The sequence below is a fragment of the Natrix helvetica genome (assembly GCF_964273705.1).
Source record: "Natrix helvetica genome assembly, chromosome: 8".
In the NCBI taxonomy this organism is placed as follows: Eukaryota; Metazoa; Chordata; class Lepidosauria; order Squamata; family Natricidae; genus Natrix; species Natrix helvetica.
The window spans coordinates 1,187,513-1,206,215 of NC_138559.1; the positions used below are offsets into that span (position 1 = coordinate 1,187,513).

The following is an 18,703-nucleotide window of genomic DNA, read 5'->3' on the forward strand; positions in this document are numbered from 1 at the left end:
TGTGGTTGTATGCAGTGGTGGGATTCAAATAATTTAACAACCGTTTCTCTGCCCTAATGATTTCTTCCCACAACCAATTCACCCAAACTGCTCTGGAAGTTAACAAGCGTTTCTCCCGAAGGGGTGCGGACCGGCTGAATCCCACCACTGGTTGTACATTGAGGACTACCGGCATGTGATAAAGCACTAAGATATTTATTGAAAGCAGCTAAAATAAAAATGGCAGAGAAAATACAGAGACTGCATGGCTTGAAAAACAGTGTTTAATGCTACTTGCAAGGTTCAGAACTCAATGCAGAGAAGGAAGGAAGGAAGGAAGGAAGGAAGGAAGGAAGGAAGGAAGGAAGGAAGGAAGGAAGGAAGGAAGGAAGGAGACTTCTGGCTTGAGAATAATCCGGTTTGGGTCTTTAGAAGCACTTCCGGTGTACAATTGAAGGGCCGGCTTCGTCATATTCTGGTTTGCTTATCCACATTTGCTGGAAGGTGGAGAGAGAGGCCAGAATGGAGCCTCCAATCCAAACAGAATATTTGCGCTCAGGGGGAGCAATGATCTGTGGAAAGATTTCCAAAACAGTTACGAGCGATCAAGAGAGATACAGACCTCACATTTCAGAGGTACAGAAACCCAGATCCGTGAGAACAGCTGTCCTACAAAAGATATGAATTGCATGTGAAAGAGGGTGGAAGGAAGGAAGGAAGAAAAGAAAGGAAGGAAGAAAAAGAAGGAGGGAGGGAGGGAGGGAGGGAGGAAGAAAAGAAGGAAGGAAGAAAAAGAAAGGAGGGAGGAAGAAAATAAAGAAAGAAAGAAAGAAAGAACAGCTTTTATATTAGATTCTACTCTTTCATCATTAGTGAGAGAGAGATTCTCTGAGACTAGAAAATGTGGAGATTCATTTGCTGGTCAGTTGACAATGGAATAACAAAGAGGCAGGATTCAGCAAAAACAAACAATTCTAACCTGAAGAGCTATAAAGCTCCCCCCCCCCCAAAAAAAAACCCAGAATGCTTGATCTATGCATATTATGCAACATTTGTCCAATGTTTATATGTTAGGATGCTGCATTTGGTTTTTCCTAAATGTGCAGAATCCTAAAATCCACATCAGTGGGTCCTAAATTCAGCAGAGCTGGCTCAACATCTGTTCACAGGAAGAAGACATTCTCCTTGACTTCTTTATTTATTTCAAATGTTTATAGAGCTGCCCATCGTTCGGCCAACTCTGGGGGGCTCCCAATTAAACTCTCCCATGTTCTTATCCTGGATTATCTCCTTCCACAGCTGCTGCTGCTGGTGTCAGGCCTGCAGTCCTATCTCTTTGTAGGATCTTTGGCCTGCCACACTCTCTTATTACTTCATTATGCTGTTTCATTAGTGTAATAATTGGGAGAGGGAATAGAAAGGAGTAGAATTGTGGAATGTGTTGTTGTCATTCCTTTCTAGAAGCCAAGGTCATCTTTTGTCTCCACACCTCTGCACCTGACCGGAACCAGGTGGGTGGAGATGCCAGTGTGGCCGAAGAAGATTGGACCATGTGATGGATTTATGGGTGCGGGGATAAGTTCATGAACTTTCAACTGGGTGAAATCTCAGGAAGCTTTTAGATTTGGGATTTCCACAGATGTGCCAACATGTCTCTCTTATTAAATTGGAACTTTAAGGATAGCTCTGCCTTTGACTCTGATTTAATTCTGCATGATATTTGGAATGCTGACATTATCCCAAATCTCCTTTTAAAATAAATCACCAGCAACCCCCCTGCATGGGGGCTGGCAAGGGGTGCTGATTTCCCAATGCTGACTGACCGGGTCAGCATAAAATATCAGTGAACAATTAAGAGAAAGCCTTTTGAGTTAAGAAGCTGAGATAAGATGCTTCTCTGCATCTCTCCCAAGCAACAAAGGAATTTGTGGGAGAGGAAATTTTCAGATAAATAGCGTCTGGGAAGATGCAGCCAGAGGGGACTGGGAAAACTAATTCACCGCACGGCTGGAGAATGAAAGTCCCAGATCAACTTGAACAGCTAAACGTGAGCGATGCTCCCTCTCCTTCCCCAGCCAAGAATTCTAGTGGGAAAAAGCTGCAATGGACTGGAGGACTGGAGTGGAGATAATTACTCCTTCCAAACAGCGATAAATGAAATGACTTATTACCCTGCAACTTTCCTGCAATACCAGGAAAGGTTCTGGAAAAAATAATCAAGCAACGAATTTGCGAACACCTAGAAGCAAACAAAGTAATAGCCAAAAGCCAACATGGATTTGTCAAAAACAGATCATGCCAGACTAATCTTATTGCATTCTTTGATAATGTGACAACATTAGTGGACCAGAGGAATGCCGTCGATATAGTTTACTTGGACTTCAGTAAGGCTTTTGATAAGGTAGACCATAACCTACTACTAGATAAAGTAGAAGAATGTGGGTTAGACAGCATCACCACCAGATGGATTCGTAACTGGCTGACCAACCGCACTCAACGTGTAGTCCTCAATGGAGCTGCATCTACATGGAGGGAGGTATGCAATGGAGTACCCCAAGGCTCTGTTTTGGGCCCAGTCCTCTTCAACATCTTCATCAATGATTTGGATGAGGGAATAAATGGGGAACTCATCAAATTTGCAGATGACACCAAGCTGGCAGGAATAGCCAGCACTCCAGAAGATAGGCTTAAGATACAGAAGGATCTTGACAAACTTGAACATTGGGCACTATCTAATAAAATGAAATTCAATGGTGAAAAGAGTAAGGTTCTACATTTAGGCAACAAAAACAGAATGCACAGGTACAGTATAGGTGATACCTTGCTCAGTAGTAGTAACTGTGAAAGGGATCTTGGAGTCCTAGTGGACAACCATTTAAATATGAGCCAGCAGTGTGCAGCAGCTGCCAAAAAAGCCAACACAGTTCTAGGCTGCATCAACAGAGGGATAGAATCAAGATCACGTGAAGTGTTAATACCACTTTATAAGGCCTTGGTAAGGCCACACTTGGAATACTGCATTCAGTTCTGGTCGCCACTATGTAAAAAAGATGTGGAGACTCTAGAAAGAGTGCAGAGAAGAGCAACAAAGATGATTAGGGGACTGGAGACTAAAACATATGAAGAACGGTTGCAGGAACTGGGTATGTCTAGCTTAAGAGAAAGAAGGACTAGGGGAGACATGATAGCAGTGTTCCAATATCTCAGGGGTTGCCACAAAGAAGAGGGAGTCAAACTATTCTCCAAGGCACCTGAGGGTAGAACAAGAAGCAATGGGTGGAAACTAATCAAGGAGAGAAGCAACTTAGAACTGAGGAGAAACTTCCTGACAGTTAGAACAATTAATCAGTGGAACAGCTTGCCTCCAGAAGTTGTGAATGCCCCAACACTGGAAGTCTTTAAGAAGATGTTGGATAGCCATCTGTCTGAAACGGTATAGGGTTTCCTGCCTAGGCAGGGGGTTGGACCAGAAGGCCTCCAAGGTCCCTTCCAACTCTACTATTGTATTGTAACTGAGTTGAAGACAGATTCCCTATCAAAATAGGGAATTCAACCCAGCCAGCAAGAAGGGATTTGGCCAACATCTTTCACTAGCCAGCCACTGGAAATTGGGCTGCAGCTTGTGAATCAACAATCACCAAATTGGGCTTTCTTCCCAGATGGAAAAGATGCCAGTGGGCACCTGGTTGGCCATCAACATGGGAATATCCTCTAAGCCAGCATAGGGGGCCTTGGCCCATAACTCCTCCAAGCCAGCAGAGGGGGCCTTGGCACATAACCCCTCCAGCAAGCCATCGTTGGTTGAACTGCAACGTGTGAATCAGGAACCCCCGGAATGGGTCTTAACCCCAGGTCATGGATGGAAGTGATGCCAGTGGGCACCTGCCCTCCCTCAGCAGATGGCACCATGGCAGATAACTGGGCAGTGGCCAAACCAGGGATTCACCTCCCCACTGGTTGCAGTCTTCCCTCCAATGCCCCAACAGGTTCTTGCCCCACCTTCCTACAGAGAAGCGTTCTCGACAATGGAAGAAGGGATGACCAAGGGGGAAGCTGCAGGACAAATAGCGGAACAATGTGATGAGGTGGTTCCTAATTTTGGAGATGTAACTAGGTTCCTTCCTTCGTGGGGGCCAATAAAATGCCATCGTTGCTGTCAACTTAGCCACAGAGCATCAGAGTGCTTGGCTCCAGCCCCAATGCTACAAGCGTGCACACCAACCACCACGGCAGTAAAGAGAAGGCCCCAGATGCCACCAGAAAAGAGTCATCTGGGCCAACAACCTCTGGAAGAGGATCCCCAACCTAAGGTGACAAAGAGTCCTACCAAGAAGGAGGCCTCAGAGGAGGAAAATGCTGAAGACGAACCAATGGTGAATGCACCCATCCGCCCCTTCGCCTTCCAAGTCAACCTCCAAGTGCCTGAAACGGGGGAGGAAGGGGAAGTTGAAGTAGTCTTGGACACCGGTTGCACTCAATGCTTAATCAGCATGTCGATTGTAAAGCAACTGGGCCTACGCACAAGACCTCTAGCCTGTCCCATTCGGGTTGAGCAGGTAGATGGAATGCTAATTGGAGGGGCCCCAGCCATGCTAATAACTGAACTGGTAAAGTTACAAGTGGGCCGCCACTATGAGCTTCTCAGATTCATTGTGGCTCCAGAGATGCCAGAAAACATTATATTGGGGCTTGCATGGCTTGACAAGTGGAAGCCTACGATAAAATGGGAAGATGGCTGTAGGAAATTGATGATTGCATTTGGGCCGCTACCACCGGTGGAGGAAAAGGGCCAGTCAGGGATGATTGAACCCGAGACCCCAGAACCTGCAGCACCTGCAGCTGAGACCAAAACCCCAGGGGTCCAACAAGTACCAAAAAACTTGTTGGGGGATGTTTTGTTGAGATAACCGCAGTATGACAGTAATGGAAGCCAGGATAAGCTGATGACAGCTATGAAATTGGTGCTCCCAACAGAGCACCAATTTGCCCCCAGTGGCTCAACAATAACCAGGATATTCTAACAATGGGAAATGGATTAGCCTGGAAGGGGTCAAAACTGTATGTCCCTGCAGGGTTGAGGCTGGAAGTTCTACAGCGAAGCCATGAGGCAGAACTAGGAGGCCACTTTGGATTCCTAAAAATGCTCCACCTCGCCAGGCATCAATTTTGGTGTGCAAAGATGGAATCGGAGGTGGAAGATTACGTAAAAAGCTGTGCTACTTGCGCAACGATGAAACCATTGCTGGAGAAGTCCCCTGGACTGCTACAACGAGTGGCCAGCCCTAACCGACCATGGGAAGAGGTCACAATGGACTTTGTCATCGAACTCCCAGACAGCATTGGGATAGAGTAATCTGGACAGTTATTGATTTGGTTTCCAAGCAGGCACACTTCATTGCTTGCTCAGGATTGCCGTCTGCAAAGAAATTAGCGAAAATGTTTGTGAAACACATTTATCGCCTGCATGGATTGCCCAAGAGGATCATTTCAGACCATGGAGCCAGTTCACAGCCAAGTTCTGGAGAGAGGTTCTGAAATCCATTGGGTCCACACAAGAACTGAGCTCAGAGGTTCATCCCAACATGAACTGCGCAGCAGAGAGAGCCAAAGCGGTGGTGGAACGATACATCCGGTGTTATGTGGACTATCAGCAAGACAACTGCTCGGACTTGCTACCCTTCGCCGAAGTGGCGTACAAAGATGCGGTCCACAGCAGCACTGGATTCACTCCTTTCCAGATTACCAATGGCATGGAATTTGTTGCCATGCCTGAGCTGCCTAGAGAACCTCCCTCCTCCATGTCTCTGAATGAATGAATAGACATGCTAAAGAACGGATGGGAGAATACGAAGAAGGCTCTAGAAGATGTGGCAGAAGCCTACAAGAATCAAGCTGATAAACATCGCTCGCTCCAAACCCACTTCTGTGTGGGGGACAAAGTTTTAGTATCTACCAAATACATGAGATTAAAAATACCTAGCAAGGAATTTGGTCCAAAATTTCTAGGTCCATTCCCAATAGTGAAGATAGTTAACCCAGTTACAGTTCAACTCAGTCTACCCAGAAGTCTAGGGAAAATTGACCCAGAATTTCACTGTAGCTTGTTGAAGCCAGTAATTGGGTCCAGCATAAGAGCACCCACCCAAGCTTTCTCTCCTCCTGGAGTGATAGAAGAGGAAACACAATCTGAGGTGGAAAATATCGTAGACACCAGGCTGAATAGGGGTCGCTTACAGTACTTAGTGCATTGGAAGGGTTACCCTTTGTCTGAAGCTACTTGGGTGAAAAGCTGGAATCTAAAAATGGAGGAGTTAGTAAAACAATTCCATGAGAAGTTTCCCAATAAGTCAAAGGTCCCCTGGGGGGAGAAGAGGTGGTTAATTTTGTTATGTTAACTTTTATGTTATTCTCTTTTCAGGAAATGTTTTTCTTCTGAGGAGAGGCCGCCTGTCAGGCCTGCAGTTATATACCTTTTTAGGATCTTTGGTCTGCCACACTCTCTATTATTTCATTATGCTGTTTGGAAGGAGTAATTATCTTCACTCCAGTCTTCCAGTCCATTGCCACTTTCACTAGTGAAGGGGTGGGAGGAGATTGATTCACGTTTGGCTGAAGAAGTTGGTCTGGGAGCCCCCTCCAGCCATCCCCCTCCGACTGTGCGTGCATCTTCCCAGATGCTATAAAGATGACAATTTCCTCCCATGCAAGTTCTTTTGCACTTTGGAAGAACTTCAGAGAAGCAATTCATCATTAGCTTCTCTGAAGTTCCTCTGAAGTGCAAAAGAATTTCCCCCCTCCTAAAAAGGTATAAAACTGCAGGCCTGACAGGTGGCCTCTCCTCCTTTCAGTAGTGGTAAGTTTCTTGGAGATGTAAGCGCATGGCAAGAGGTGGCCCTCTCTATTTTTTTGTAGTAGCACTCTCTCTTATTTCATTATGCTGTTTCATTAGTGTAGTAATTAGGAGGGGGAATAGAAAGGAGTAGAATTGTGGAATGTGTTGTTGTCATTCCTTTCTAGAAGCCCAAGGTCATCTTTTGTCTCTGCACCTCTGCACCTGACCGGAACCAGGTGGGTGGAGATGCCAGAGTGGCCGAAGAAGATTGGACCATGTGATGGATTTAAGGGTGTAGGTATAAGATCATGAACTTTCAACTGGGTGGAATCCCAGGAAGCTTTAGATTTGGGATTTCCACAGATGTGCCAACATGTCTGTCTTATTAAATTGGAACTTTAAAGATAGCTCTGACTTGGACTCTGATTTAATTCTGCATGATATTTGGAACGCTGACAGCTGGTTACCCCAAGTACACAGAACTGATTTCGATTCTCTAAGGTTGCACATCCTGTACGGATTGCTGGTGTGCTGAACCAGTGGCCCCCAACCTTCCCAGCTTTGCAGACCGGCGGGAGGGGAGAAGAAATGATTCTGTACGAGAGGCAGGTGCGTTGTGTGCTCCTGTGCACAGGCTCCATTTGCTCAAGCGGGGGGCCCTCATGTGCATGGCGTGAGGCTCCGTCTGCATGAGCGGTGGACGCGCCCGCCACTTGCGGAGCTTCCCAGGCATGTGTGAGTGCCCACCGCTTGTGCAAATGGAACTGGGTGTGCTTGCCTGCCACTTGTGCAACCCAGTTCTGAACGGACCGCGGCCGCATAGCCAGCCAGGACCCAGGGGCTGGGGGACCCCCAAAGTCAGCAGACTTGCCTTTATCTTCATTGTGCTGGGAGCCAAGGCAGTGATTTCTTTTTGCATTCTGTCTGCGATGCCAGGATACATGGTGGTGCCTCCGGAAAGAACATTGTTGGCATAGAGATCCTTGCGGATGTCAATGTCACATTTCATGATGGAATTGTACGTCGTCTCGTGGATGCCAGCCGATTCCATGCCTGTGGAAAGAGCGCAAGATCACAGATCCAGTGAGGATTTAGCGCTGACCTAGAATTCCCTTTGTAGCTTGAAGAATGATTTTTGCATCAAAGTCCACCTTGGTTTATCACCGTCACTACCCTAAAGACGACACCATTGGGCACAATGTCTTTCCACAGAACATCTTTGGGAAATTCCATTTCCAGCGCAAGTGTTCAGGCAAGTAATGGCCGAGAGCCTTTGCAGCGCATATGAAAAGAGGCTGGGCTTTGAGTGCATCATTGTGGCTGCCATGTTGACTTTTTTGACCACCGTCAAAACCAGAAAAACCAAAGCTATTTGTCGTTGCTAGCTTCAACTGAAACCGTGACTTTAGGGTTCCCCACAGTTTCACTCCATGGTGGGATTCAATTTTTTTTACTACCGGTTCCGTGTGCGTACCTGGTGGGTGTGGCATGGTTGGTGGGCATAGCTTGGTGGGTGTGGCGTGGCTTAATGGGCGTGGCAGCGGAAGGATACTGCAAAATCCCCATTCCCACCCAATCAGCTGAGACTCGGGAGGCAGAGAATAGATAGGGGCGGGGCCTGCCAGAGGGGGTATTTTCCGGTTCTCCAAACTATTCAAAATCTCCACTATCTGTTCTCCAGAACTGGTCAGAACCTGCTGAATCCCTCCTCTGGTTTCCCTGCAAAGCGGTTTATGGCTTCCCGTTCGTTCTTTACCCAGAGTGAGATGTTTTCTCCCCCAGGAGAGACTCACCTATGAAGGAGGGCTGGAAGAGGGTTTCGGGGCAACGGAACCGCTCGTTGCCGATGGTGATGACCTGTCCATCAGGCAGCTCGTAGCTTTTCTCCAGGGATGACGAGGAAGCTGCCGTGGCCATCTCGTTCTCAAAATCCAGGGCGACGTAGCACAACTTCTCCTTGATGTCCCGCACAATTTCTCTTTCAGCTGTGGAAGACACAGGCTGGTTGCACCCACAGCAGCCCACAGCAGCGCACTGAACATGCAGGCGTAAGGCATGTCTGACATGCGCTCCTCTGAGTTGCGGGTATGTCCTGCACTAATCCACATCTCCAAAGCACTGGAGGGGCAGAACAAGAAACAATGGACAGAAACTAATCAAGAAGAGAAGCAACCTGGAACTAAGGACAAACTTCCGAACAGTGGGGACCATTAACCAGTGGAACTCCTTGCCACCAGAAGTCGTGGGCGCTCCATCACTGGAGGTTTTTAAGAAGAGCCTGGCCAGTTCCCTAAAAGAAGAGTCCTTTTGTCCCTTGGCAGAGAAAGAAATACTAATATAGTCCATCCCCCCCCAGAGCCCGAGAGGCCCAACTCCACCTTACCGGTGGTGACAAAAGAATATCCTCTCTCTGTGAGGATTTTCATGAGGTAGTCCGTGAGGTCCCGGCCAGCCAGATCCAGGCGCATAATTGCGTGAGGCAGAGCATAGCCTTCGTAAATGGGCACGTTGTGAGTGACACCGTCGCCAGAGTCCAGGACGATACCTTGAAATTTAAAAGGGGAAACATTATTTTCTTTCCCCCCCCCCACCTCCTAGCAAAAGCAGGGTGGGTAAAACCTCAAGAGAGATGCCCATTTGTGAGTGTGGCTTAAGGCTGATGTCACAGCCTTCCTTCCCTAGCCTGAAGTCCCTGGGAGCATTCACTGAGGCTCAGGGTAGGGGCCACCGAGACTCTGCCCAGCATAAGTACGGATCTCCAGCACAAGCTTATAAAGTTATATAAAGCCAATCTGCTAAGGCTTCACCTAAAGAATCCAACCAAGAGATTAAATGGCCAGAAGTTGCCTTTGTCATGTGCCAGGTACCCTCACAAGAAAGATGGAGCAGATCGGCAAGGGGGAAGCAGCTGGGGGGGAAATGCCCACGGAGCACTTCCAAGGAAGCCTTTAAAGCCAACGCCTCCTTTTTCAGGTTCTGGAAGAGAGGCGGCTGCTTTAGACAGCTTTGTTGTCCCTGGAAGACTCAGAATATTATACAGTTTGGGAAAACTGGTATCCCTGGAAAAATAATAGGAAGATGAAATGTACACCTTAGAAACATAGATGTATAGATATAGGAATAATTAGGAATGTATAAAAGTGTCTTTGAATAACAAATGGTTATGCCCGCACTGGCAAAAAGGATTGTAACTTATAAAAAATATTTTTAAAGGTATTGGTATTTTAATGTTTTGAATTTTCAATAAAGTTTTTTTCAAATAAATAAATAAATAAACAGCTTTCCTGTCCCTTTCAGCAGTGCTGTTAAGACTTATTTCTGGATTTGAGCTGTAGTTGCTGTTCTAAGTGTAGAGTGATTTGGATGAGATGGGCGGGGTAGAAAGGTGATACATTAAATGGTATGTATGTATGTATCTTTGTATGTATGTATGTATGTATGTATGTATGCATGCATGTATGTTACAAAACCACCCAAATGCAAACTTGTGAAGATAAATACGGACGCACTCACCTGTGGTTCGGCCAGATGCGTAAAGAGACAAGACAGCCTGGATGGCAACGTACATGGCTGGGACGTTAAAGGTCTCAAACATAATCTGGGGGAGGAAAAAGGAAAAGCAGGAACGGGAGCATCAGATCACGCAGAACAGGCTTTGCTCAATAAGAATTTGGGAAGCCCCATTAAAGGGAAGCCCCTTCTATGAATGTGTGGAACTCTCTTGAAAATGAGGAGGATCCGTGTGCAGAGACGGATAGACTCACAAAAGAAATTAAAGATAAAGAGGAAACCAATTATTATATGGTATGGAATGAGCGGCATAAATGGTGAGAGAACAGGCGTAAAGATTAAGGAAAGATTAAATGAAGAAGACACGGGAGTTAGGGATTAGTCATATATATGTAGAGATGAATAAACATGTATAAATGGAAATGACATACAATGAAGGATTGGAATTGAAGGAATGCATACATTAAAATGTATTAAAAAAAACATTAGAATCATATGTACAGACAAAGAGAAATTGAAACAAGGGGGGGAGAAATGCATATGCAACGGATATAAACCGATGTGGAAATGTTGTATAGAAGGAAATTGGGGGGGAAAAAATCTTTTTTTAAAAAACTGTTTAATAAAAAATATTTAAAAGAAAAAAGAAAATGAAGAGTATCTGTCCGAGGGGAGATCTCCCCACCTGGTTTTGCCTAGGAAGCTTCTGAGCTGCCGGCTTTCTGGGTCTCCCAAATCCTTCCGTTGCACAGGATACACTGACCAATGCTCCAGGTGGGCTCTCTCTCTGCCTCTCAAGTTCTGCCTCTCAAGTTCTGACTCTTGCTTGGAGCAGTAATTGGGTCCATGGTTGCTTCCTCCCCCCCCCCCCCCCGTGTCTGCCCTTTCTCACAACGGCCTTGGGATGGGGGATTTACCTGGGTCATCTTCTCCCGGTTTGCCTTGGGGTTCAGGGGTGCCTCTGTGAGCAGCGTGGGGTGCTCTTCCGGGGCCACTCGCAATTCATTGTAGAAGGAGTGGTGCCAGATCTAGAGGAGAAAGGGCAGCGTTGACGAACTTTGTTTGCAGCAGGAGGGGGTCTAGAATGGGGACGGCTAACCTTTTTTGGCTCGGGTGCCGAAAGCCTACGGGTGCCCATACCAATAATTCAACCCCACCCACCCCGCTGCCCCCTGTGCATGTGCGCATGATGCCTCCCGCTCCCTCCTGAACTCTGGGGAGGGCGAAAACAGCCTCCCCCGGCCCCCTGGAGGCCCTCCGGAAGCCAGAAATGGCCATTTCCAAACTTCTGGTAGGTCTGGTAGGCCCGTGTTTTGCCCTTCCCAGGCTTTCCTGGACCTTGGGAGAGCAAAAACAGCCCCTCCTGGCCCTTCGGAGGCTGAAAATCAGCTGGCCGGCATGCACATGTGCGCTGCAGCTGATCTAGGGCACTGCTTGCGTGCCCTCAGAGGTGGCTCCGCATTCCACCTGTGAAACACGTGCCATATGTTCATCATCACAGGTCTGGAACAATTGAACGCAGCTACCTTATTACTCCCACTTCATTCTGGACCCCCACACACAGCTGCCCCCCCCCTCGGGCATGCATATTCAGCTGGCCCTCCTCTCCCATCGCCTCTTCCCAGTAGCCAAGGGATTGGGGCCAGCTGGCCAATCTGCTGTGTGGCCAGATCAGGCAGACGGGGGCTCCCCAACCAGCCTGAAGCACAAACAGAAAATAAGACCCTAAAAGATTTAAGTGGGAATTGGTGGCGATGACATTTTACAAGGAATTGTCCTCTGTGTACCAGATCTAAAAGATTCATATTTTAACATACATCCCAGAAGGATTTTTTTCCTGGGGGAATTCAGTTAAGGGCACATCTGTCTCCAATTGAAATTTCGTTTACTTGGAAACTGGGAGGCTGCAGTTTGAACCAGCTGATTTAATCCCACCAGAGAAGTCAATCAAGGCACAAGGGAGGGTGCCTGAATTCTCTCCCGCTGCTTCCGGTCAGCACTTCTGCTTAAAGACCAGAAGGTCAGGTGCAACCTCCGAGTAAAAGCCCACCTTCTCCATGTCGTCCCAGTTGGTGATGATGCCGTGTTCAATGGGGTACTTCAGGGTCAGGATTCCTCTCTTGCTTTGGGCCTCGTCCCCCACGTAGCTGTCTTTCTGGCCCATCCCCACCATCACGCCCTAGAAGGCAAAGGGGTACGGTCAAGCAGGCAACGGAGGCAGGACCTACTACAAGGGTTGATCAGATGCTTCATTTTCTCCAGCCAGGCTCAACTCCTCGGCCTAGAAGAGGGGCCTAGTGCTGTCCAACATTCAAAGGGCAGCTCACCCTCCTCACAAACAAGGATTAGGGAGCCATCGTAGCCGAGCTGGGCAGAATTGGGTCCCCTTCCTTCTTCCTGGGGGTCGGGAACACCTGCCCAGGGCGAGAGCCAACGGCTACCCTCCTGGCTTCTCCATGGGTCCCAGCCAACCCAGGAAGCCACTTGACCAGTCTCTCGTAGTACCGATCCACCCCCTGCGTAGGGGCCAGGCCACTCTTGGCTGGACAGGAGGAGGAGCGTCAATGCAGGCCCAGACGGTGCGTCTCACTGCGAAGCGCCTTCCTGATCCTTCTTATGAGGAGCTGAATCCCCAGAAGATTAGCCCCGATCCTGTCCGATCCTCTCTGCCTTCTTCAGGATCAGGCTTACATCCTAGATGAGGCTGGAGCCAAAGAGACTGTCCGTTTCTAGGGAGCTGACCTCATTCCTAGAGTAAATGCTAAAAGTTCTGCAGTTGAAAAAAAACCTCAGTCTGAATTTTCTTCAGACATCTGACAGGTTGCATTTTGAGGGTGGTTGCAAGTTTCACGCACCCAAATGCACCAGGCGAATGAATGGCTTTTGCATTATCAGCATTTAAGGTCCATTGTCTTGTTTGTCCCTACATGAAGCACTTTCCATTCAGATTTTGATTACTAGCTTTTCATCTCCTCTTTCTCTGAACGCGGCTGCTGGCGTACGCAGATCCTGAGGTTCTTTTCAGCGGGAGGGGAATGGCCCTTCTTGAGACTCTGGCTCCCTTAGCCGGGGTCTTGCACCCCTTCGGAGTCCAGAATCACTCTCCCCCTCAAGAAAAAGCTTGGGATACCAACCTGGTGACGTGGGCGTCCCACGATGGAGGGGAAGACTGCGCGAGGGGCGTCATCCCCAGCAAAGCCAGCCTTGCAGAGCCCGGAGCCGTTGTCGCAAACCAAGGCCGTTGTCTCCTCTTCACACATGGCTGTGACAAAAGACGGTGCAGGGGGCCTGAAGGACAGAAGAGTTTGGCTGTGCTGGGAAGTTAGGAGTTTTTCTTCACCTGGAAGAACCAAGGTGGGCAGGCAAGGAGCGGGCACAGGGCTTAGGGCAGGTGCCCAGGCAAGCCCCCGACCCAAGTCAGAAGGGGAAGAAAGCTCTTCTGGGGAAACTATTCCCCAAGGCAACAGGCATTTCTCTCTCCGCACGGGAATGCTCCGATAAAGCCAGTGGGAGCAGATCAGGAACTCTTGCAAAAGTTTTGTTGCCATATCACCAAATGCAATTTCTTGGATTCTTTAAGGAGAACCTTGCTTGACAAATTAACTGAAAGTAAACCACTTTTTACGTCAATCAACCAACCAACCAATCAATCATGTATCTTGTCAAGACAATGTGCCTTGTCTTTTTATGTACACTGAGAGCATATGCACCAAAGACAAATTCCTTGTGTGCCCACTTGGCCAATAAAGATTTCCATTCCATTCCATTCCATTCTATCAATCAATCATTTTTATTTAGGCCCCCAAAACCCAAAAGATATATGTGTGCTGCACTTATTGGCACCTATAAAACTCATCATCCTGACATCTTAGCAGCTCTCCATCACTGGATTTCAGCTGTTCAAGAGGCAAACCAGAAGCCTTGATTGATAGCTGCAGCTCATCCTTACCGGTGCACCCAAGCTGTATCCCAAGAGAGAAGAATTGGTGATGGATGGGGACAAGATAATTTTGTAGCAAATGAGCTCAGGATGGCTGAAGGAAAACAAGCTAATGGGATGCCTGGGCTGAGCCCTCCAGCTGCTGTTACTTGCCCAAGTGAGACAAAAGGCCTCTGGTGCGAGAAGAGCATCTCACTGCATGGAAAAGTTCCAAGGAAACTTCAGGAGGATAAAATGGAAAATAAGAAGTTTCTGCTACCAGTAGATTGCTCTTTGAAATAACATAGGTAGGCCAACCTCATAGGGTTCTTGTTGAAAGAATCAGATTAGAAGGCACTAAGTTGCAATTGAGCTCTTGTACAAAAGGTGAGGAAAAATCTAATAAATCCAAAATAAAGAAATAAACCTGCTTATTATATCAAGGAGCTGCTGATAGAGTTCTACAGAGGAATTATTGAATCGGTCATTTCTACTTCTACAATTGTCCAGTTTGGTACAGCAACCAAACAAGACAGCCACAGACTTCAACGGATAATTAGGACTGCAGAAAAAGCAATATCAACCAGCCTGCCTCCCACTGAAGATCTGTACACTGCACAAACCAGAAAGAGGGCTGAGAAAATATCTGCAGACCCCTCCTTACATCCTGGACATAAACTGTTTCATCTCCTCCCCTCAGGACGCTGCTATGGGGGGACACACCCAAAGAGAGCTTTTTCCTCTGGCACCATTATTTTGCTAAACACCTTGCTGTTATCCTTCTCACCTTTCCTATTGCCTACTCCTATTGGTATCTTGTGATTCAACATTTTGTTGTTTGTATCTTCTGATTTATGATTTATCACTTTGTTTGTATGTACATTGAGAACTTATGTTTTTATGTACGCTATATGTTTACAGTTTGTATGTACACTGAAAGCTTCTGTATGATAGACCAACTCCTTGGGTGTCCAATCACACTTGGCCAATAAATAATTCTATTTCTATTATTTCTATTTCTATTCTTTTAAAGCATGGAGACCAGGGCTACCAATGAACAATAGCTACAATCCATGATGAGTCTCTACACTCAGAAGAGCAAACATTTTTGCTGGACTCAAATGACCCAAGCAGACGGACTCTCTGTTCCATCCCTTCACAACCAGGAAATTCTTGACCAGCAATTCCCAGATGACACTGGGATGTTTCCACATGTCTTGGGTGACCCTGAGCAGTTTAATGACCAAAGGACAATCTCATATTTACCTCTAAAGACTATTGAGCAACATCAAATTAATATTTTGTACCATCAACTGGGTATTTTTCAATTGCCAACTAGCTAAAAATAACTGCTGCATTTGAATGAAATTTTCTTTCAGCTTCATATCTTTGGCTTTTAAGAATAACCATAAGTCATTCTAAACATCCAAAGAGGCAACAGAGCCAAACAGGCTCTGACCTTTTATAGACCAGAAGGCTCAGGTCTTTGCTCAATTCAGACTCGCCTCACTTCAGGGCTTCAGGCTTCTTTGGATAAGGACGGATTTAATGAAGGTCTCCCAAACCACAAAGCTTTAAGCAACTACAGAAAGAGTAAGGAAAGAAGGAAGGAGGGGGGGAGGGGGGAAAGATGGAAGGAAGGGAAAAGATGGAAGGAAAAGATGGATGGATGGGAGGAAGGAAGAAAAAGAGATGGGCGGGAGGGAGGTGCTCCAAGATGAAATGAGTCCCAACATTTGCTTCTCTAAAAGTAAAACTCTTTTAAAGTACTTGACTGAAAACCTGGAAGGAGGAAGAAGCATTCATGAAGATCCCCAGCCTTTCTGCATTGGGGGACCGATGGTGGGGGAGGGGAAGAGGAAAAGGTTCGGTGTGAGCGGCAGCCCTTGTGAATGCACACGAGTGCCCCCACACACACAGACACCGCTGGGGCCAATGGGGCTGCTCGTGCATGCTGACTGCTGCTTGCGTGGCCCTGTTCTGATCAGGCTGTGACCTGGGGGCTGGGGTACCCCTCATTTGGGGGATTTCAGGTCTAATCCCCCCTCCCCCAGATGATGCGGTTTTAGGATGAATTTAAACAATCCACAGCAGCAGCAGCAGCAGCGTGTCAGTGGATGGCCAAAGCCTCTGATCTTTCCCCCCATCCCAAGAGCTCAGCGCAGGAGTGACAGCAGGGCTGTGAAGGGCAGCTCCGGGCTGGGCGAGAGGAAAGAGAAACGGGAGGTCCACCCAGGCTTTTCCCAAAAATGGAAATAAACTTTCTCCTTCTGCCTTTTTAGAAAGAGCCCCTCCTTCTGCTTCTCCTTCAGATCCAAGCCCAACATCCTGCTTTTGTAACGTTAGAAGAGAAGATCCTCCGAACTGATCCTAATTTCAGTGGCAGTAAAAAATAATCATACAAACGCATTCCTGGAATGGAATCAGAAATCCCGGGGAAGAAGCTCTCACCTGCCTGCCTTGAATTCTAGGACATGCCCAGAAATAGCCCCCCAGAGGCTCCCCAGTTTCCCCCAAAGTTTCTTTCCAATCTGCCAGCCCCCCTCTTCCCCCCGAGAGGTTCCCCCCTTCCCAGGACAGGAGCTGCTTGGGGCTGCCTCCCCACCCCCAACTGAGACCTGTCAAAAGAGTTGAAAGCATCTGGGTCAATAATGCAAAAGGTTCCCGGGGACTCTGGGAGGATCTAAAGGAGCGGAGAGTTGACGGCTGCGTCTCAGCCCAGATGGGATCCAACTTCCACTTCCAGAGTTTTAAGGTGCGGCCCTTGGAGGGATCTCCCTGGTCCTTCCCAGCTCTGGAGAAATGGATTCCCTGAGCAGAATCGGTTCACCTTACTCACCGAGTGCCGCAGGAAACGCCTCTCTTCCCTCGGGGACTTTGCGGTGGGGATGCCTTCCCTATAAATACCAGCCAGATTATCAAACCCCCGAGGCGGATCTTCCCCCCATCAAGACCCTAAAAAGGCCAATGAGCGGCATGTTAGCCATATAAGGTGCTTTATTTCAGTATATTGACCTTGGCTGGTGGCAGAAGGAGCCCCGGGAATTGTCAGAAAAATGCGCGCGGTAAAAAAAAGAAAGAAAGTGGGAAAGCAACGCCTCACTTGTGAATCCGCTCCTTCTTTGCTGCACTTTTAATAAACAAGCCAGGGGCCAGTCCTTATAAGCAGCAGTGGAGGAAGGAGGGAAGGAAGGAAAGAGGGAGGGAGGCAGGGAAGGAAGGAAGAAAGGAAGGAGGAGAGAAAGGAATAGAGGAAGGAAGGAGGGGAGGAAGGAAGAAAAGGGAGGGAAGGAAGGAAGGAGGGAGGGAAGGAGGGAAGAAAGGAAGGAAGAGAGAAAGGAAGAGAGAAAGGAAGGGGGAAGGAAGAAAAGAGGGAAGGGAGAAAAGAGGGAGGAAAGGAATGAAGGAAGAGAGGAAGGGAGGGAAGATGAAGGGGGGAGGCAGGGAAGGAAGGAGAAAGGGGGGAGGGAGGGAGGGAAGGAAGGAGGGAGGGAAGGAAGGAGGGAGGGAAGATGAAGGGAGGGAGGGAAGGAAGGAAGAAACAAAGGGAGAAAGGAAAAGAGGAAGGAAGGAGGGGAGGAAGGAAGAAAAGAGGGAGGGAGGGAAGGGCAGAAGGAAAGAAGGAGGGAGGGAGGGAGGGAAGGAAGAGAGAAAGGAAGAGAGGAAGGAAGGTTTAGGTTTAGGTTTAGGTTAGGTTTAGGTTTACTGACATATGCCACCCATCTCCCAAAGGACTCAGGGCGGCATACAACATAAAAACACATATTACAAAAGTTAAAAGAAAGTTAAAAGAAAGATGAAGGGACGGAGGAAGGGAAGGAAGGGAGAAAGGAATAGAGGAAGGGAAGGAAGGGAGAAAGGAATAGAGGAAGGAAGGAGGGGAGGAAGGAAGAAAAGAGGGAGGGAGGGAAGATGAAGGGACAGAGGGAGGGAAGGAAGGGAGAAAGGAAGAGAGAAAGGAAGAGAGGAAGAAAGGAGGAGAGGAAGAAAAGGGAGGGTGGGAAGGAAGGAGGGAGGGAAGATGAAGGGACGGAGGGAGGGAAGGAAGGAAGGAAGAAAGGAATAGAAGAAGAGGAGGGAAGGAAGGAAAAAAGAGGAAAAGAGGGAAGGAAGGAAGGAGGGAGGGAGAGAAGGGAGGGGTGTCCTTTCACAGGTCTCTTCCGGAGAGGCATGGGATGAGCATGGAAGCAAGAGGCCCATCCTAGAGAGTCCCATCAATTTGGGAAGACTGGGGGGGGGGGTGTGGTGGATTGGGACCTAGAGCTCTGATCTGCCCCTTTCCTGCCATTGAGAAACTTCACTGCTTCATTTTTGCAAGTCTTTTACCTCCTTTTGCTAAGTTTGAGCCCGGCAAAACCAGCACCTGATCTGTAACAAACACAAATCTAGCCTAACCTAACCAAATGGCAACTAATCTGGGTCCAAGGAGCGTTTGGGGGATCTGGTGGCTCTTCTCAGGAAAC

The 18,703-nt window shown here is 47.8% G+C and overlaps 1 protein-coding gene across 1 annotated transcript; it reads right to left on the reverse strand.

Annotated features, from left to right (window-relative positions):
- Positions 1-245: 245 nt before the first annotated feature.
- Positions 246-17,197, reverse strand: LOC309396253 (actin, gamma-enteric smooth muscle). Its single transcript, XM_081961238.1, has 9 exons — positions 17,080-17,197; positions 13,456-13,609; positions 12,372-12,500; positions 11,239-11,349; positions 10,325-10,409; positions 9,195-9,356; positions 8,605-8,796; positions 7,683-7,864; positions 246-551 (listed from the first exon to the last, which is right to left on the reverse strand). The coding sequence occupies exons 2-9, from the start codon at positions 13,579-13,581 to the stop codon at positions 408-410; spliced, it is 1,131 nt and encodes a 376-aa protein (XP_081817364.1). The 5' UTR covers positions 13,582-13,609; positions 17,080-17,197; the 3' UTR covers positions 246-407.
- Between the last annotated feature and the right edge of the window lie 1,506 nt (positions 17,198-18,703).